Source organism: Narcine bancroftii, chromosome 3, assembly GCF_036971445.1.
Source record: "Narcine bancroftii isolate sNarBan1 chromosome 3, sNarBan1.hap1, whole genome shotgun sequence".
NCBI lineage: Eukaryota > Metazoa > Chordata > Chondrichthyes > Torpediniformes > Narcinidae > Narcine > Narcine bancroftii.
The window spans coordinates 259216397-259238163 of record NC_091471.1 but is presented as its reverse complement, the minus strand read 5'-3'; the positions used below and the strand labels follow the sequence as shown (position 1 = coordinate 259238163).

General features: G+C 42.6%; 1 protein-coding gene across 3 annotated transcripts in view; it reads left to right on the top strand.

Moving 5' to 3' along the window:
• LOC138758588 (microtubule-associated serine/threonine-protein kinase 3-like) overlaps positions 1–21767 on the top strand; it is a 76817-nt gene that overhangs the window by 13490 nt on the left and 41560 nt on the right. For all 3 annotated transcript variants that reach the window (XM_069927759.1, XM_069927758.1, XM_069927757.1), the window contains 12 exons: positions 3545–3630; positions 6385–6454; positions 8483–8561; positions 9632–9789; positions 11606–11681; positions 14322–14531; positions 16358–16459; positions 17562–17694; positions 17826–17884; positions 18751–18836; positions 18919–19127; positions 19828–19966. In XM_069927759.1, coding sequence (XP_069783860.1) covers positions 3545–3630; positions 6385–6454; positions 8483–8561; positions 9632–9789; positions 11606–11681; positions 14322–14531; positions 16358–16459; positions 17562–17694; positions 17826–17884; positions 18751–18836; positions 18919–19127; positions 19828–19966 — 1407 coding nt within the window. The remainder of the gene's footprint in view (positions 1–3544; positions 3631–6384; positions 6455–8482; positions 8562–9631; positions 9790–11605; positions 11682–14321; positions 14532–16357; positions 16460–17561; positions 17695–17825; positions 17885–18750; positions 18837–18918; positions 19128–19827; positions 19967–21767) is intronic.

The window sequence follows — 21767 nt, the reverse complement described above, 5'->3', positions numbered from 1 at the left end:
ACCTCCAGTTTCTCCTAGACCACTCCCTATTCTCAATCTCTTCCCCATTCTTCTGTCTTCCTTCTCCAGCTCTCAAACCCCTACCTTCTCCATTCACAGAGCCATTCCCCCCCTCCCCCTGTTTGCTGGTGTGCCCTTCCTCCCTTATCCACCCATTTCCTCCAGCCTATGGGACCGTGCTCCTCTCCTGCCCCTCCCCCCCACCATTTTATTGAGGTGCCTGCCTGCATTTTGATGAAAGGCTCAAGCCTGAAACATTGGTTATGTATCTTTGCTATTTCAAGCACACTGTTTGACCTGCTGAGTTTCTCCAGCATTATATTCTTACTTTAACTAAAGAACAAAACTCTATTGTGGTTCGTGGTTCAAGGTTTAAAAAAAAACATGGTGTGAACCCAGGGAGAGTAGAGACACAGCGCCTTCCGCCCAGTTCTGCGCCATCGTCTCTGAACAGACTTTAAATGGCTTGTTAAAGGAGCCCAGGGTGTTTTATTTAAAATCTTGTGACCGCAGAGTTTGGGCCCAAGATGGCCAGTTGAAGACTCTAGAGAGCAGCAGGCTGGCACAGGGCATCAGTAATGGATAGAACTCCCCTCCCTCCACCTCTTGAAAAACAGAGGAGGTGACCCAAAGGATGGTGACCATGGTGGCAGACCAGCAAAGGGCTTGTGCCAGAAGCACAGGTGACTTGTGGGCAAGGAACCCACACAGACTACAGGCTGCTGACGACTTGAGGTCAAAGGACCCACAGCAGGCTGCTGGAGTCTGGCTCATGAGAACCTGATTTCAGAATCAGGATTTGAGAGGGTGCTGAGGGCGAGCTGAAGACTTCCTCATCGTGTCAGGTTGCCAATGGTTTGAACTGAACTATGTGGCTGGAGTGGCTGTAGGAGCGCTGGAGACAAATCCATGGACACTGGGTGACTCTGAGAGGACTAATGGGCCCTGGGCAATGTTAATGATGAATCTTTGTCTGCCCTGTGGCAGACTAATGGAAATGTGTTGTATTACATTTCTGTTTTATTCCATGACAATAAATAGTATCTGACCTGATGGTTCCCTTTTATTATCACTTAATAATGTATTAAAATTGTAAAATACAGTACATGATAAACCAACCTTTGTCCGGTGTAAGGCAAACAGCGACACCATGAGCATTGTCTGGCGCCCCTAACTATAGGAGAAAGAGAAGAAAAGAGAGCCCCTTTGAAGTGTCAGTGGATTTACCTCCAGCATTTCTGCAGTCGCATGGATTCCTGCTCGATTCATCTGCAACCCGAGCTCTAGATCCAAACCTACGATCCGATCAGGAAGCCTTCAGTGCCTGAGGTCCTTTGGGAGCCCTTCTTGCCTTCATGGCTCTGATATCTAGATCCCGTGAGCCAGTCTCCTGCAGCCTGTAGCCCCTGATCGCAAGTCACCCTCAGCCTGTGTGGGTCCTTTGACTGCCAAGCTCCTGCTGATTTGCCACTGTGATCACCTTCCTTGTCGGGTCGTCTCCTCTGCTTCTCCTCCTCAATGGGGGATGTTCTTCCCATGTCTGGTTAGTGCTTCCAAGAAAGACGTGAAAGGAAAGAAAAGGGTGTATGGCTGGACTGTGAGAATATTGCATTCTCACAGGACTATGAATTTCTTTAGTTCTATTCATTAATTTCACATTTTCTGGTTATGACACTGAATCTGTGGGTTGAGTCCGAGATCTATCCTGGATCCTTCATGTTGATGCAATCACAAAGAATGCTCGCCAGCGGCTATACTTTGTGAGGTGCCTGAGGAGATTCGGTACATCACCGAAGACTCTTGTAAACTTCTACAGGTGTACCGTGGAGAGCATTCTGGCTGGTTGCATCACTGCCTGGTTTGGAAGCGCCAACGCTCAGCACAAGGATAAACTCCAGAGGGTTGTTAACTCGACCTGCGACATCACAGGCACCCGACTTCACTGCATCGAGGACGACTACATGAGGCGGTGTCTTAAAAAAAGCAGCCTCTATCCTCAAAGACCCCCACCACCGTCTTCACTGCTGTCATCAGGGAAAAGATGCAGGAGCCTAAAGACGAGCACTCAGCGGCACAAGGACAGCTTCTTCCCCGCTCGCATCAGATTCCTGAGTAATAGATGAACCAAAGACAGTGCCTTACTTTTCATTCTCTGTTATTTTATTTTATTTTTTATAGTAATATTGTAAGATGGTTATGATATGTATGTTTGGACTGTGATGGTGCTGCAAAACACTGATTCCATGACAATAAATTCTGATGCTGAGGGGATAGCATAGGTGATATCAGCTACTTGCTGTGGTTGGCTCCTGGATTAGGATATAATAGAGTGAAATTGAAAAGAATTCAAGGCATCTGTCTGTGAACAACAGATAAGACCAGAAATCAGTAACATGATAGAAGAGTATAATAATGATCATGGCATGGGTGGGGGGTGGATTGAAAGTTTAGATCAAGCAGCCAGATGAATAATCGTAATTCTAAGAAGCATGTGCATTTCTCTCCTTATCACAACCATTGCATGTACCAAATCTCTCCACAGCCAACATAATACATTGCAGTGTCATTGACATTAATTGAGTGATTCGTCTTGGCATCAGGAAAGCAAGGGAATCATAGAACATAGATCTTTACAGCACAGTACAGGCCCTTTGGCCCATGGTGTTGTGCCATCTTCTATAATAAGCCTAGTCAACAAGCTAAACCTTTCCCTACTTCGCACCCATAACCCTCTATTTTTTCTTGCTCCATGTACCTGTGTAAGAGTCTTTTAAATGTCCCTATTGTACCAGTACCTCTGGCAATGTAGTCCAGGCACCCAGTATTCTCTGAAAATAAATTTTAGCCCTGGCTAAATTTTCCTCCCCTCACTTTGTCCAGATGTCACCTGGTGTTTTCTAGACTCCGCCCAGGGAAAATGTGCTGCTGTCTGTCCTATACTATGCCTGTTATAATCTTGACCTCTATTAGGTCACCTCTCATCCTTTAATTTCTTCTTCCAAGTGCACCAGGAAGATTTTGTTTATCCTGATGGAGTCTAACAAATCTAGTCCTGCAGGATGGAGAAGCAAGGCTGTCACACCCTGAGCTTGGAAGTTGAGGAGGATTGGGTCAGTATTGAGGTTAGATTGGCGAGGAGGTTGAGGCTAGGGGTGGGAGGATGAAGATTATTGGAACAGGATAGATGAACTGAAGTTAACTACAAACAAAGGGAATGAGTGGATGTATTTCAATTTCCAGAAGGTATTGTTAAAACATACCATGTTAACTGTGCATGCGCAAAATAAAACTTTATAACATAGGAACTAACATATTATTCTGAACAGATTGGCTTGTTAACAGCAGCCAAGATGGCAGGTGCTGGGGTATGAAGCAAAAGAACAATTTGCCAGTTGATCCTAGTGAATCGAGCAGCAATGTAGCCAGGGCAGGGAATTGTCGTCATTTTGAGTTGGAAACTTTCATCAAGACTGATCAGAATTTATTGTCCTGAACATGTCACGAAATTCATCGTTTTCATTAATTTGGATTTTTTTTTTCTTAGTTGCCGCAGTAACAGGAAAAGCCTGGTGGTGAACTCGGGTTCTCCCAGCCTCTCCCGACCTCTCTCTCCACTCTCCCTACCAGCAGGTAAAGAAACATCTGGGGTCATTTAACTTGTTTCTTGTTGGAACTAAGGCTTAGATTGGAATTTTAAAAAAAATGTGTTTGGGACTGAGAGAGCGAGCTCAATGTAAGATGAACTGTCACTCTGACACCCAGGTTTGGAGTTCAGCATAGTTGTGGGAGATCAATACTTCTTCAATCTGTGAGAGCAGTGGTTTTCAAACTTCTTTCCAGTCATGTACCACCTTAAAAATGTTGAGAACCATTGTTCTAGACCCCAATGTTACTGAAATATTTTGCCTGATAAAAATTGTCATTGGCTCATTTCCTTCTGAGTTATGAAACCGTGCACATAACTAGTCAATGAGGTGTTAAAACAGTGGTTCAAACTTTTTCTTTCTACTCGCATACCACCTTAAGCAATCCCTTACTAATCACAGAACACCTATGGCATTAGGGATTGCTTAAGGTGGTGTACGAGTGGAAAGAAAACCACTGTGTTAGAGGATTCACCTCCAATTTAATTAATGATGCATAGATTGGCAAAAGTAAACCAGCAGGGACGATTAAACCACACTGTCCCATCACTGACAGCCTCCAGATTCCTGGGGTTTAGAATAAATACTGAATGAAGAGAAAGGTTGATGGATTTTTGAAAGGAGGATTAATAGTGACCTGTCGGGTGGATTTTAGAAACCTCCAAACTTGCCTTTAAATCCTTATTCTCTACCATCAATATTTTCCACTTCCTATTTGTTACTGGAATGTGGGCTTCAGTGGCAATATTTATTGCCCATTCCCTATTACCTTCAAAAAGGTGTTGAAGAGCTGGGCCTTGAATCATTGCAGCCCTTCTGGTGAAAGTGTTGTTAATTAAAGAGTTCCTGGGCTTAGATTCAGCAGTAATAAATCAGGATGGTGTGTGGCTTGGTGGGAACCTGTGGAGAAATGGGTTCAATGTGCCTGATCTTGCCCATTGGCAGTAGAGTTTAATGGAATTTGCAGCTGCTGTTCAAGGAGCCATAACCAGGAACCGCATCTGTGGAAACCATGGTGCACGAGGCTAAGATTAAGCCCAGAGTCAAGGCCACTTGTTTAATTGCCTCCTTTGTTCAGGATGAATGTTTCTTTGGTTAATTTTGTTGGAGCTTGGATTCACAGGTGTCTTGATATTGGAAATGATCTCTCCCATCTTTCTTTTGGTTATCAATGTTTTCAGATCTGGATTATGGACCATCACTCTTATTGCTGCAGATTTCCTCCTGAATTGGAAGTGGTGGCTCCTGCATCATGAGTACAGCAATTCGCCGTCAGAATCAGGCCCAGGGAAAGATCAGGGTGGCATGGTTAGCGTAGCGGTTCATATGTTTAAATTTAAGGTCATGTGTGGTATTAGAGGCACAGCTACAAATCTAAAATATAGAATAATAGCATTTCACAGTACAGGAACAAATTCATGCCGAAGATGATGCCCATTTATACTAATACCATTTACATGCATTTGGCCTGTCTATGTGAGCACTCTCAGGATTTTAAAGGGAATGAAATTTTCTCCAGAGATGTATTTATGTAGTGGCCTTAATGAAGTTCAGAATCCCAAAATGCTTCATAGGAACATGACAAAACAAAGCGATACCAGCATAGAAAGATGCAGAGATTTGGGGGGAATTCCAAAGCTTTGGCTCTTGGCAGGTGAAGGTGTGGTTGACAACATTGGAATAATTAAATCCAGGAGTATTCAAGAGGTTGGAGAAAGGCAGAGATCTCAGAGGGTTAAAGGTCTTGAGGCAGTTTGATGAGATCATCAAGGGATTTGAAAACCAGGATGAGCATTTTAAAATTGAGGCACTGCCTTGAATAAGAGGCAGTAAAAGGGCTTGGCTCTGTGGCTGCCCAGCCCCTGACTTTGATCTTAATCACCAGGCCCTGACCCTGAGCAGCTGGGGCAATGAGCAGCACTCCATGCATGTTAGGACATGGTAATGTCGAATGAGGAAGTTACTCTTGAAGGCTGCAAAAGAGAGGATGAAGATTGATGTGGCAGATTGTCTGAGGTGGAGTTGGGGGGCATTTATGGAGATAGAAATGGATAGGCTTGGAGGAGGTGTGGATACCTATCTAATGTCATCTTTGTTTTGGATATAAGGTTACAAATGATCTATGTAAATGTCAGTCAGTCAGTTGTCATGGACATCATGCAGATAGTAGAGTGTAGAGGGGCAAAGAAGCATTGATTTACTCCATATCAAACTGGCTGCCCCTGGCATTGAAGGGGTATTGTTCAGGTTGTTTTACTCTGTATCTAACCCAATGGTTCTCAACCTTTTTTTTTCCACTCACATCCCACTTTAAGTAATCCCAATGCCATTGGTGTGATTAGTAAGGGAATGCTTAAAGTGGGATGTGAGTGGAAAGGGAAGGTTGTGAACCACTGGTCCAGACCCAATTGTTACTGAAATATTTTGCTTGAGAAAAATTGTCATTGGCTCATTTCCTTCTGAGTTATGAAACCGTGCACATAACGAGTCAATTAGGTACAATTAAAACAATGGTTTTCAAACTTTTTCTTTCCACTCACATACCACCTTAAGCAATCCCTTACTAATCACAGAGCACCTATGACATAGGGAATACTTAAAGTGGGATGTGAGTGGAAAGAAGAAGGATGAGAACCACTGAATCATTGCTTTGGAAATTTATCTTAATTTTCTATCAGCTTATTTTAGGCGTCACTCTTACTTTCCTTAACAACTGTTTGCTGTTTGTGATCTTGTTTAGCTGGAAGCCCATTGGATAGTCCGAGGAATTTGTCCACTAGTCCTGCTCTCAACTTTCCCTTCGCACGCAGGTATTGTAGAATTCTGGGGCTGAGGAATTCTTCAGTATTTTGAGGCATTTGGATTGTTCTTGAAGGAATGAAAAATAGTGGCAATAAGGTCTCCAATTCATACCTTCCTTCGGTCTGATCCCACTGTCTGTGTGATTTATTTTTTCTATCTCCCTGACTGCTTGCCTTCCTTCCCTCCCTCTGATCCCGCTCCTCCATTCCTCTGACCCTACGCCTTCCTTACCTCCTTCCGATCCCATGCCATCCAATCCTGCATTTTTTCCTCCTTCCAATCTCTTTCCTTCCATCCCTCTAATCCTGTATCTTCCTTCTCTCTACCGAAAGGCTCGTCAGCTTACATTCCGGTACTGTCCACTATCCCTGCCTCCAGTGTCACCTAATTCATTTGGCGAGTCTTGTGCCGTTCAGTATGAAGTTGACGACATTGCATGACCTGAGAATTGCTGAGGTTCTTTTGTTGATTGAGACCCCCTTGTGTTAGGCCATGAGTCTCTATGTTGACACTAAAATTCTCTCTGTAACCAAGCCAGCCATCAGCCTGACCTTGTTGTTGCCCGTTTCATGGCTTTAGATCTTAATCCAGGAAAAATGGCTCTGACTGTGTGTTCTATCCTCGAACCCAATCCCTACACCAGTTCCCAGATCCCAAAACCTGAACCCAGACCTCCTTTAGGCCTCTGATCCCTGCTTCCAAACTTGAACCTTGTCACATAACTGCAGATCCCCATTCAGTGTATCTCGCCAATGACCCACTGAATCCAGTTAACCAATCATATGGGACAAGATACTGTAGATCAAAGAGTAGACCATGAGCACTTCCTTGGGCCATATCTTTTGTTGACTACTTGGAGCAGTTTTTGTTGCAAATGTATTCCACCACCCTGACCCTTCATCACATTTGTCACCTGTTTCCACTCTTGCCTCAAATTCACCAGGACCATTTCTGATACTCTTCCTTATCTCACCACAGGAGACAGACTTGCCAATGTCATCTCTAAACCTATCGATTCTTGCGGCTATCTTGATGGTACCTCCTTCCACTCTGTGTCCTGTAAGGCTGTTACTGTTTTATGTTGATTTCTCTTTTTCCACCATTTCTCGATACGATACGAGGACTTCAACTCTTGGGATTCTGCAGTGATCTGCTTCTGGAAATGTGACTTCTCCTCTGCCATAATCAATGGTGATTACCCATGCATTTCATCCATTTCCCCTCCATCACACCCCCAGAACAGTGATAAAGTTCCTTTGTTCCTCTCCATTCACCTACCAACCTCCTCACTGAACACATCATCCTCTATTTCCAGACTTCCAGTGTGATTCCCACCACCATTCTCTACCCCCCCCACCCTCCAAAACCCCTTTCTGTTTTCCACAGCAATTCCATGACTCACTGATCTATTCATTGTCCCTCCTCTCCTCACCCAACTATCCCTGTCTCCCAATGACCTTCCCTCCCCACCCCCCCATTCCTGCAACCGTAAAGGGGGTAACCCCATCCCCTCACTTCTTCCCTCCCTACCATCTGGGAGGCTAAATAGCATTTCCAGATGAGGCAGAAGTTCACCTGAACCCCTTCTAACTTAGCGAACCGCATTTACATCTATCGTGCCATCATTCTTTCCCCAGCTGGTTCCACCTATCAGCCTTGATCACACCCCCCACCTCGTACTATATATATGTGTATGTATGTATGTGTGTATATATATAATATATATATATATAAAATATATATATATATATATATATAAATAAAATATATATATATATATATATATATATAAAATATATATATATATATATCCCTGATGTCGAGTCTTCACATGAATCGTTGACTTAAACCGTTTGGTTCCACAGACGTTGCTTTAAGCTGCTTCCTTCTTCCAGTGCTCTTTTTGTTGCTATTCTGTGATTGGCTGGTCTGGAGTTATCTGCACAGGAAATTGGTCAGGCCATTATTGGTGGGGCAGCGTGGCCTGTTCTTTCTTGGCAGCCGCGAGATCGTGCTAAGCTGCTCTTCTTTTGTAGGGTGGATGGTCGTCGCTGGTCCTTGGCCTCCCTCCCGTCGTCAGGATATGGAACCAACACCCCGAGCTCCAACCTGTCTGTGAGTCTTCACTCAGGATTGGAGGACAGTTCCCCAAATCCTTCTCGCTTGTTGTGGGCTGAGGGGAATAAGAGGGTGTGAGTGAAACAGGAAAGAACATAGTGGCTGTAGCTGTGCATGGCTGGAAGTTGATTTCTTTATTGTCACGTTTACAGTGGGAAAAACTTTTTCATTCTTTCTGAACAAGACAACCTTTACCTAGTACTGTAGAGTAATGCAAGGATAAAAATATAATGTTATTATAAAACAAGATGCAAGATAGAGTGTCACTTAAGACAAAATTGAAGGGTTTAGTGTTAAAGTTAAAAGGGCGGCACAGGTAGTGAAGAAGTTAGCACAACGTTGTTACAGCGCCATAAACCGGGGTCTCTGAATCTGACTGTCTATAAGGAGTTGGTACGTCCTCTCCATGCTGCATGAGTTTCCTCCCACCCTTTAAAAAAAAAACAAACCGGGAGGTCCATGTTACCGTGTTGTGTGCCAAAATTTAAACATGCAGCACGGTAACAGGCGAATTCGGCCCTAGGAGTTCATGCCGCCCATTTTATACCACATTAACCTACAGGGTGGGAGGAAACCGGAGCCCCCAGGGAAAACCCACACAAACAAGGGGAGAGTGTACAAACTCCTTACAGGCAGTGCAGGATTCAAACCCCGGTCCGGACTTGGTCGCTGGCGCTGTAAAGGCGTTATGCTAACTGTACGCCAACCGGAAATTTTTAAAAAATTTAAAAACTGCAAGGCATCATCTTGTACAAATGGGAGGTCATTCAAAAATCTGAATCTCGAGGTGCATGCTGTCAACTTCAAGTATCTTTTGCTTAAAGGGGAGGGGAAAAAAAGTACGTGTTGGGGGTAGGATTTGTCCTTTAATATGTTGGTTACTTTACTGAGGAAGTGGAAAGTGAAGGTGGAGTGGATGGGGTGGGACAATGCTGCAGGGTGATTGAGGCCTTTGGGGCATTGAGGAGTGTGGGGGGAAATATGGTGACCAAGAGCACTGAAATCCTTGGTGTAGCGCTGCCTTAGCTCAGAGTTTAGATTCATGTGAATTGTTTTATTTCCTCCAGTCCTCCTCCTCCTCTCAGGAACGGTTGCACCAGCTGCCTTTCCAACCTACCACAGAGGAGCTCCGGTCCCTTTGCAAACACTTCCGCAGCACAGACAGCGTCGCCGATGATGAGGGCTCTCAGTCCCCCACCACTCGTCCTCGATCCAGGAGCCTCAGGTATGAGGGACAGAGGGAAAGGGGCAGGATAGAGGGACAGCTGCTTGTATCTTTCGCCAATATTGGGCTGTGACCAGTGTGCCCTCTTGGGGATCTGGGGCTTCCACATGGAGAATCTAAAGTGTCTCTCACTCGCACATTGGAGCTGGACATTTGGCACCATAGACTGAGAGGCTCTAAGAGGTCAGCCACTTGTTTTTTAAACCAAAAATAGACTTTATTCACAATAAATCACAGGCAGACTCCAGGTTACGAACAAGATCCGTTCCTAAGTCTGTCTTTTAAGTTGAATTTGTAGGAAAGTTGGAAAGGTACATACAGTTCTTATTTAGGGTCAGTCATAGAGTACAAACATTTAGTATATATTTTACCTTTCTATGCAAAAAATAAATCATGATTAAAAGTTAACATTCAATGTCTTAAATACCAGGATGGGCATTCGCGAGGTAACATTATGTGCATTCACGAATTAGGCACACAATTCGATTATAAGTACGAGCTGTCTGTAAGTCAGATGTTCGTAACCTTGGATTGCCTGTATTTATAAAGGGAAACCATACAAAATCTATTCCCATTCTTATTTTCATATCTGTACATTCCTGTCACTGTGCCTTGTTACATTTGACTCCATTTACACCACAACCACCACTGTGGCATGCCATCACTTCTCTCCACCCCTTCCCCACTCTGCTGAAGGGAAGCTTCCCCCCCCCCCCCCCACCCCCCCCACCTCGGGTCCAAAACCCCCAATGCCTGGCAATGGGAGGATTCCAGACACTCTCCACAGCACTCTCACGTTCGCCAAGCCTCAGTGGATACTCCTATAGCCTGGAATGTGCCAGTAGGCAGTGTTCCCTCACTGACATCTCCATGTACTGAAAGACCTACAGATTCCGGGCAGACCCAAGTGCATCTTTCGCCAAGTTGATGGTCTTCCAGTAGGTCTGGTCAGCAGCTTCTGTTGAAGGTGTTCTCTCCTGGTGAAGGGAAGGCATGAGGGATGTACTGACAGTAGCAGGCATTTTCTTGCCAACTCCATGAACTCTCCCATCTCCAAGATGGAGTGAAGCACGAAAGTCTGCAGATGCTAGGATTGTAGTGAAAACACACAGGAATGCTGGATGAACTCGGTCAGTTTCTCAGCATCCATGGGAGGTAGGCTCAGGCCCAAAATGTTGTCTTTACCTCCTATGGACGCTGTGAGACTGGATGAGTTCACCCAGCATTTTTGAGTGTTATACATCTCCAAGGTGGTACTCTTCAGGATTCCATGGAGCTCGGGAACTCGGTATTAAGGTCTGAATCCCCTTACTCCTGAGAAACCCTCTGGCTACACCCTACACCCAAAATTCTTATGTTAGTGTGTGGCACAGCATTGCATAAGGAATCATGCATCAATCCTGAACCATCCAGAGAAACTTCTGGCCCTGCACCACATGTGACAACTAGTTTGGAGTTTGTTATGGTGGTCAGAATCTCTACTCCAGGTGATGCAGAGCCACTTCCACCACTCACACCCATCACCTTAGTATTCCAGAACCTTCCCTCAGTTGGTCAATTGGCATCCCAGAGATGGTAGGCCAGCAGCATATTTACACTTGACTCAACCCTGTCTCTAATGCCAGTTCGATCTCTGGCATTGATCTATGTTCTTGACAGGTCAATTGGTGCTCCAATATGTTCAAAGTCAATATTAGTCCTATTTATTAATGCTTGTAATTACAATTTTTTTTCTTGTATCAAATATCATCTATATTTGGGATATCAATAAAAGTGTTAATATTAGTTATACTTTTTATCATTCCTGTCTCCTCAGCCCTGGCCGCTCTTCACTTTCCTTCGATAATGAGAATGTGATGATGAACCATGTTTATAAAGAGCGATTTCCAAAGGCAAGTCCTGTGATATCCTTGTGACCCAGGGCTGAGCCCATGGATTGTGTCATCATCTTTCATTCTGAAGACTTTCTGTTCACCCCAGAGACGAGCTGAAAATTCCAGTGCCAATCTGAGTGACTCCCATTTGAAGGAGGAAGGTTTCAGTAAGATGTGGGGCTCTCGTGGTGCTCTCAGTGGATGCATCAAATCACAAGTGACTGAGAAAGGTTCTTCCCAACACATGTTCCAAAAAAAAATCACGAAAAGGTTGATTACCAGCCTCTTTTTTTAAGCATTATTGAGAACACAGGCACGGTACTTCATTTAGCTCTGGTCTCCTTATTTAAGGAAGAATAGACCTTTCTCTCAAGAGGCAATTCAGAGAAGGTTCACAGGACTGGTTCTTTGGGTGAAGGGATGGCCCTGTGATGAGCGATTCAAAGGGTTGGATTATTATTGGGGTTTTGAAAAATGGGAGGTAATTTTCTTCTGAAGTGTTTGACTTCTCAAATCTTCACTAATTCTACTACCTCTTAAGCCTTTGCCCTTTTTTTTATTTAGATACCTTTTCAGGGAGGGGAAGTTCATCACTATTTTTTTTCTCTGCCCTTCCTACTTGTATAGACCTCAGTCAGGTCCCTCCTCAGTGTTCTCTGCTGACAAAACAAACTCAGCCCGCTTCATTTTCTCCGCTTTGCAAGAACACTTCATCCCATGCACCATCCTGCTACAACCCCCCTGCACCATCTCCAGTGGAATTACACCTTCCCATAAAAAAGTAACCATAATGACTCAAAATACTCTCGCTGTGAATTAATTAATATTCAATATAAAATGAAAAATTGTAGCTACTGGAAAACTAAAATTAAAAGAGAATATGCTGGAAGAATAACTGATACAGTTACACAATCTGCTATTGCATGCCCCAGCTACTGAAGGATGCCTTATTTAACCATATTCTTTATCTATCAAGATCCCTCTATTCATTAGCACTTCTAGGGTCCTATTTATTAGTCATCCCATTATCGAACACCTAATTTTTGAGGATTAAATTTTATTTGCTATTTCTTTGCACAGCTCTCCAAATTCATCATTGATGCTCAATGGCCAAATATTACTTCACCATCAACTAACCACCAATAATGTGTATTGATCACACTTTTACATTTCCATAAATCTTAATAATGTATATAATAAACAGCAAGGGACCCAGCACCAATCTCTGTGTACAACACTGGTTGCAGGCTTCAAATAGCAAAAATAAATCTAAATTCTCATCCACCTGTGCATGGCATGGTTAGCATAGCAGTTAGCGCAACGCTGTTACAGCACCAGCGATCGGGACCAGGGTTCAAATCCTGTGCACTCTGTAAGGAGTTTGTTCACTCTCCCATGTCTGCATGGGTTTTCCCTGGGGGTTCTGGTTTCCTCCCCATTCTTTTTAAAAAAAAAAGTACTGGGGTTTACGTCAATCGGATGTAATTGGGTGACAGGGGCTCGTGGGCCAAGAGGGCCTGTTACCATGTCTAAATTTAAATTTAAAAATTAAAAAAAACCTTTCATCTAGCTGGTTTTGGATCCAAATTGACATGGACCCAAATTTGCATGGATCCCATGGGGAATTTTCCATAGACCGTATTCTAACGTTGGACCTTGTCAGCAGATTTACTGAAATCCATGAACGAAGCTATACTCATTGATGCACTCTGGAAAAACTCAGTGTAAAATTCTCTACTCTAGGAGGCTAAAATGATTTTTAGACTATAGAAAGTTGCAGATTATGAGAAGAAGAGTAGAAAGTGGAGCTAAATTCATGAATCAGAGAGGCTGAGATTTTATTAGATCTTTAGTTCAAAACATACTGAGGGTGTAGATTAATGGGGTGTAAACATTACAGCACAGTACAGGCCCTTCGGCCCATGATGTTGTGCCGACTATATAAACCTACTCAACAAATTAAACCTTCCCTTCCTTGCACTTATATTTTTCTTGCATCTATATCCTGTTGAGTCTTTTAAATGTCCCTTTTCCACCAGCCTCCACCACCACAACCCCTGACAAGTGTCTGCTACTCTGTGTGTGTTTAAAAAAAAAAACTTACCCCTGATGTCTCCCCTCACCTTGTGCAGATGTCCTCTGGTATTTGCTACTGTCACTCCATGAAAGAGGTGCTGCCTGTCCAACCTAACTATACCTCTCATAATCTTACAGACCTCTATTAAGTCACCTCTCATCCTTTGCCCCAGAGTGAAAAGCCCTTGCTCTGTTAACCTTGCCCCGTAAGGTATGCTCTCCAAATCAGGCCACAGTCTGGTAAATCTCTGCGCACCCTCCAAAACTCCACATCCTTCCTGTAATGAGGCAGCCAGAACTGAACCCCATATTCCAAGAGTGGTCCAACCAGAGTTTTACAAACCTACAGCATTTACCTCTCAAATCCCCCCAACTAATGAAGGCCAGCATACCATGAACCTATCGGCCTGAGCAGCAACCTTGTTAGATCTAAAAAGTGAAGCAGGTTTTTGTTCTAATTTCTTATCCTGCCACTGTTATATTGGGTTCAGGTCTACTTCAGTAGCTTTCTGAGTAGAATGGTCTTGCATCTTCGTACAATCTTCACCATTCAGATGTACTTTTTTACCTCTGATTATATAGGCAACTGCTCAGATGGAGGAGCGACTGCAGGAGATCATCAACATCTTCTCTCCTCAAGCTGTTTTGCCCCTGGCTGATGGAGTGCTGGGCTTCATCCACCATCAGATCATTGAGCTGGCCCGGGACTGTCTGGACAAGTCACGGGAAGCCCTCGTCACTTCACGCTACTTCCTGGAGTTGCAGGAGAATCTGGAGAAGCTTTTGCATGATGTGAGTTCCACCCTGGCCCTCCTGTATGCAGAGTCAACTCGGGAGGCTTCATACCCTTGAATGCCACCAATAGAACTTCACATGCCTAAGTTCTCACACCCCTGCCCCTCCTCTCCAAACTCCTGAACCCATCCATAAACCTCACTCATAAAACCACAACTACAAACCTTTGATCACACGTTGCAAGCATACACATCTAGTTCCTGACCCCAGATGCAAATCCCAATACCCTCAACCTGTTCTTTGCACTCCATCTGCAAACCTCCCAACAACCCACAACCCCATCTGCAAAGTCAAACCTCCCTCAACCAAACTTGCATTTTACTTCCAACCCCATAGAAATAAAAGTGCACTGGTTGTGGAGGGAATTAATTTTTAGGCTGGAGGATGGGGAGTTGGTCAAGCAGATAACTTTGTCCCCAGTGGCGTGGAACGTCTTGATTATCATTGCAAACGCTTTGTAGTGTCAGGAGGTGAGTCATTCACCACAAGATTCCTGACCTCTGCCCTTCTCATGCAACCATGTATTTAAGGGCAAGAAAGGTTCCTTTTAAAATATTTTTATTGGCATTTATATTATAAATACTTAAAAAGTAGTTCTATATTGTGCTATAAGATTCAAAAGAAAAGAAATTATTACAAAAAAGCTTTTCATGATTTTTTTTAAAATCCAGAGATCGATCATATTGAAGGGTAGAATTAACCACACAAAAACACAAAAGAAAAAAAAAAATTAATCAAAACCCCCTACCACTAAGTAAGGTTTAAAGTTAACATAAAGGAATCAAGTGACAGCAATTTGGAAATGGACAGCACAGCACCAAAGTTTCAGAACAACCCTAATTCTTAAGATTGTGATAGTAGTCAATAAATGGGCCCCATATCTTTTGGAAGTTAATATTTGAATCTTTGATGGTATATCTGAATTTGTTTTCCTAAACAAGACATAATATAATTTTTTTTCCTAAACAAGACATAATATAATTTAACTACTGTGTATGTGTAGGGGGAGTATTGTCTTTCCATTTAATCAAAATTGCACATCTGGCCATCAGTGGAGTAAAGGATAAAATTTGAGTTGGAGTCAGTAAAACATCATTTCAACCAAATAGAGCAATCAAAGGGCAAGGTTCCAATTTAAACTTGAGAATCACCGATAATGTTTGAAAGATATCTTTCCAAAATTTTTCTAATCTAAGGCATGTGAACCAAAGAGGCTTCACCAAATTTACATTTGTCACATGTTGCAGGCTGAGTTAATGACCCTCTGGAGTTTTTTTTTTGTTTTGAGCGTTGGCATCTCTGTACCAGACAGTGATACAACCAGCTGGAATCCTCTCCACAGTCCAGCTGTCGAAGTTTCGTGCACCAAATCTCCTCAAACTCCTCACAAAGTATAGCTGTTGGCGAGCCTTCCTCATGATTGCATCGACATGGAGGCTCCAGAGCAGATCCGGTTTTTTGCAAATGGAATTGGCTAATCAGTGAACATTCCCAACTCTGACCGAATAATGACAAGCTCGTGCAGTCTGACTCTGGATCTTAGCATCCTATCCCCCTGGAATCCAATGCTATTCATAGCCTGCACTTATAATCTGAACTCAGCAAGCAACTGCACAAAAGCTGACAACAGCTTGACATGCAGTCTGCAGCCATGCTGTGCTCACCTCCAGAGTGAGGGATTTGTATGGAGTGATCAGTCACTACAGTGCACCAAGCAGGGATTAAATGGGAGGCAGGATGCGTCTTATTCCTCGCTCCGCTTCCTGTTCTATCTCACTTAACCCCCTTTCATTTCCTCTTGCTGTTCTCTGCTTCCTTTCCAGGCCTTTGATCGTTCTAACAGTGATGAGGTGGCATTCATTACTCAGCTGGTGAGGAAGCTGTTAATAATCATCGCTCGGCCAGCTCGCCTGCTCGAATGCTTGGTGAGTGTCACGTGGTCCTGCTGCCGGTCCTTGGGAAACAACATTGAGGCAGAAAGAGGAACCCTTGGAATACTCATTCTGATAGAAACAGTGAAACTGTAGAATTTCACCATGAGGGAGCCTCATCCTGAATTACAGTAACTGTGTCCCTGTACAGTCAAACAGGACGTGATCCTTGCCCTGAATGAACACTGCCTTTGTATGATTACACAATGAGTGACCCTCATCCTGAACAAAAAAGTCACTATTATTGTTACACTGTGAGTGACCCTTGCCTTGAATAAACAGCAATTCTATACAAAACACCGGTGACCCAGAACTCTGAATAAACAGACTCTACAGTTACCCTGAATAAACAGCAACTTCGAACACAGTTGCATAAGTTTCAATAAGTAGTGACTTATAGCAGCTGACCTGTAAATAACCCTCACTCTGGTTAAACAGTGCCTCCGTACAGTCTCACCAGGACTGACCCTTACCATGAGTACACCACAACTTTGTATGCAGTAGTTACAAAGAGAGTGACTTGCACTGAATAAATAGACTCCTTATAGTTGTATTGATAACTCTCACTTTGAGTAAGCAATTAATAGAGTTTTGTAGAGGGAAGTGATTTTTATTCTTAATACAATAAACCCCTTGTATCCAGCACCTATGGGGATTGGTAGGTGCCGGATAAGTGAATTTTCTGGTCACTTGAGATTGCATGTTGCATGATTGGCGAACTAACCGCTGGGGGCACCAATTTTCCGTATTTTTTTTACCTATTTATTTTCTGCACTTTTTTTGCCGATTGCTTGAGGCTGGTTGCTTGAAATTGAGATTTTACTGCATACGGGGATTCTGCATTGTACAGAGATTTTCTTTTAAATAATTTTCCCATGTTCCGATTACCGACCACATTAGTATTTATTGGCCCATCTAACTATCTAATGAAATGACTGAGGAAATATGCAAGATTCAAACATGTTGCTTGGCCTGGAGTCGTTTGAAGACCGTACAGAGTCGAGACACTTACCCTAAATAGTCTGTTACATCACCGTCTTGTCTGAACAGTTTCATTTGTTTGCGAACTAAAAATTATTCTGTGATTTGGTGACAGGAATTTGACCCTGAGGAGTTTTACCATTTACTGGAAGTAGCAGAGGGACATGCGAAAATTGGACAAGGCATAAAAACTGACATCCCTCGATATATCATTAGTCAACTGGGACTGACAAAGGATACACTCCATGGTGATATACTTGGCTTGTGTTTCTAATACTCATTGATAATAATCTCTAACTCCATTGGCCCTTGTGTTCCCCTGCACAAATTCGATGTCTGCAGAGCTTAATCCTATTTCTGTCTTTGATTGTTTACTCAGAAATCGTTGAGCTGGACAGTGTGGCCACAGTCTCCCCAAATACCGATGAGTCTCAGGATGTAAGTATGTAGAATTATTTTTGTTCAAATCAAATAAGTTAGAACTCATTTCTTGCAAGGAAATAAATGCTAAAATTGCATAACAAAAGTATCTTTGCGAGCTTTCTTTTCTAGAGTCATGTCATAGTGATGTGAAAGGCATTATGTGCATAAGCCACATCATTCATCTGCCTTTAATACAATTGATAGTGGTCACCTGGGGTAATTTCAGAAATTATTTGAATACTGGCATCTAAGCAGTGCTGAGGTGGTGGCATGTTGTCTATGATGTAGTGCTGAGGGAACTTCACTTTTTCCCACAGGCAGTACTGAAGGAAAACTGCATTGTCAAAAGGATAGTACAAATGGGGTCCTGCTTTGTTGGAGGGCTCATTTTCCAAAGATTGTTCTAGACAGCTTTTTTCTCTCAGCTGGATGTAAACAGCCCTATGGAAGAAGGACAGGGTAATCCTTCCTAGTTGTCCTAACCTGATCGTGAGTCTTCAACCAATAAGGACAAACTGGGATAAATTGGTGTAATTAAAATATTTAAGAGAGATTTTGGGCAGGTTTACGAATAAAAGGTTTAGAGGGATATAGTCCAATTACAGGAAAATGGGACAAGCTCACAAAAACCCCTTGGTCGGTATCGACGGGGTGGTGGGGTGGGGGGGGAGCAATGGACCTGTTTTATGCTGCCTGACTCTGTGTCTATGGCACAGCAGAATGAGCAATAATACTGAATAGTGAAAGGTTACAGAAAAATGGTCAGTAAGTTGAAGGCAGAGTTGACTGTCGCTGCATTGGAATTCTTTTGTTTCTTAATCCAATGAATTTTTGGAAAGGAAAAAATTATCAATTTTGATTTACAAAGTATTCTTTCTCAGAATCGAGCTGGATCGATTCCACTGCGCAGAAAGCCCACCGAGAGTGATTTTGAGGCCATTAAGCTGATCAGTAATGGAGCTTATGGGTAGGTTAGACACATAACCCTTCCATCCCTTCCTCTTCAAGCTGCAGTGAACGTGTTTGTGACTGGGGGTTTATATTCCTAGGGCTGTCTATCTGGTCCGACATATCGAAACAAGACAGCGATTTGCCATGAAAAAGGTAAACAAACACAACCTGATCCTCAGGAACCAAATCCAGCAGGTGTTTGTTGAGCGAGACATCCTGACATTCGCTGAGAACCCATTCGTTGTCAGCATGTACTGTTCCTTTGAAACCAGGCGCCACCTGTGCATGGTGATGGAGTATGTGGAAGGTAAGTCTTAGGCTCTTCTCCAATCTTACCAGGCTGAGCATGTGGCCAGGGTTTGGCTCTTTGACAATATAATGTTGTATTAATGGCCAAAGCATCAGGCCTTGTTTGCACAGGATTAGTGTCACAAAATCCCTATCTAGGGCCTGTGAGCATGATCTCCAGGGTCTTAATTATTGGACTGGAATAATAGATTCTTGGTCACTCAGGCCATGACTGAGATCACAACTGAAGGTTCTCGGACACTGGGACCTTGACTGCAGATTCTCAGTCATCTGGATTGTGACCTTGGGACCCACATATCCAAGGGTTGTGACTCTTGAGGACTATTAAACTGGGTCGTGCATCCGAGACCCTGTCCAGGATCTCATTGCAGAAAGCACAAGTTGACGAAGCTGGATGTATAGTTCATGTAATTGAGGAAGAATCAGTACGTGAAGTCTCATGAGATGTTGGCAGTATCTGGGTTGCAGGGTGTAACCTAGAAGTGAGGATTAGTTGGTGCTCAGGAAATAGGGGCATAGTAGGGGGACCTGAGAGTTGGGTATTGTCTGATCCAGGGAGTGGGTGTGGGTGTAGCGGAGGCTTGCGGAATGGGATGTTACAGAAACTGAGAGAGTAGGGAGTTAACAGGAGCTTGGGAAGTGTGGTGTGGGTAAGGAATGCTCCCAACATTTGGTCTGACTCTGCTTCATGTGTTTAGGTGGAGACTGTGCAAATCTCCTGAAGAATATTGGTCCTTTGCCAGTTGACATGAGCAGAATGTACTTTGCAGAAACAGTTCTGGCCTTGGAATATCTCCATAATTATGGCATTGTTCATCGGGACCTCAAACCAGACAAGTAAGCACAAGATCAAATTCAAGCACCTGATCTTCCTCAAGATGGGAAAATAATTCATTCTCCCTCTCTCTCCTCTCCTGCTCTCTTTCCCTTTCTCTACCCCATTCCTCTCCTGTCCTGCTCCTCTCCTCTCTCCTGCCCTCTTGCCTCTCCTCGCTGACTTTCCTCTATATTTCATTCTTTCCCCTCAGTCCCTATCCTCTGTTCCTGTGTTCTGTTCTGACTCACCAGGGCCTGAGTTCCCTCGCTTCCTTTAAACTCACCGGAATTATTTGGGGGAAAAAAATTAAAACGCTGTGTTTTATCTTAAAAATTAAAAGTGTTGGAATATTAATAGAAAATAATATCCAAAGCTTTGAAAATCTAGTCCGGCACCACAACCCACGAATACCAGGTGATGGGAATTTTACTTTGCTCCTTAATTACAATGTTGACTGCTGGCTGTTGCCACTCTATCCTGATCATCACTTTTTTTTCCAAACTTTATTTAGTCGCTCAAGATACATGTAATAAGTAACATATATAACAATAAACTAGACATGAACATTACATTTTATATTTTATATAAAAGAAAAAAGAGAAAAAAAGAGAGAGAAACCCCCACCCAGCCAACTCTCCTAAGGAGAGCCGTGAAAAAAAAGAGAAAAATAAAGAAAAATGAAGCATACTTATTAAAATCTAATCAATGTAAATCAAAATGTAAATATTCTGAATATAACAACCACATGAATAAAAAAATTATAATTATCACACGAAACGTAATTTTTTCCATTATTAAACTATTTCATCTCATTATGCCACTAATATCAATCACATATCCTTCCACGTACTAGCAATACATTTTTTTGCTACAGATAATGCTAAATATACAAAAGCAAGTTGAAATTTATCTAATCCCAGACCTTTCAAAGGCTGCTAACTACCCAATAAAAATACTGTCGGGTCTAAAGGTGTTTTAATCTTAAGGTATGACAAAAGGCAAAGGAGGAAAACCCCAACATCCAACCCCAACCAACCAATTTTCCCCTGCAACTGCTGCAACCGTGTCTGCCTGTCCCGCATTGGACTTGTCAGCCACAAACGAGCCTGCAGCTGACGTGGACATTTATAAATCCATAAATCTTCGTCCGCGAAGTCAAGCCAAAGAGAAGAAGAAGAAAGATTCTAAAAACAATTGAATTTTTTTCTAAAAAGATACATGACCAAACCACATGAAAAAAAGTTCCAACAGAGTTACCACATCTAAAACACAAATCTGTCATGAAAACCATATTTTTTTAGTTTTTCAGGTGTTAAGTATAATTGATGTAAAAAATTATAATTAATCATTGCATAACATGCATTTATCAGTCTAGTTACAGTATCATAACAAATATCTGACCAATCATCCTCGGAAAAAATAAAACCAATCTCCACTTCCCATTTACTTTTAGATCTATCCCAACCCTTTTTATCCATACCATCCTGTAATATTTGATACATAACTGAAATATAACCCTTCTCTGGTACCTTCATAAGAAAAGTCTCAAATTTAGACATTTCAGGTAAAATCATATCTCTACCAAACACATGCTTTACCAAAGATTGAATTTGATAATAAAGAAACAAAGAATTCTTATCAATACCATAACTATCCCTCATCTGATCAAAAGATAAAAATTTACTGTCTTTAAAACAATCTCCCAAATTTTCCACACCTTTTAATCTCCAGTGTAATAAACTCCGATTATGTATTGAAAAAGGAATATTCTTTTTCTTCGTCCATAATTTCATTAAATGTTTTAATATAGGTACATTATAT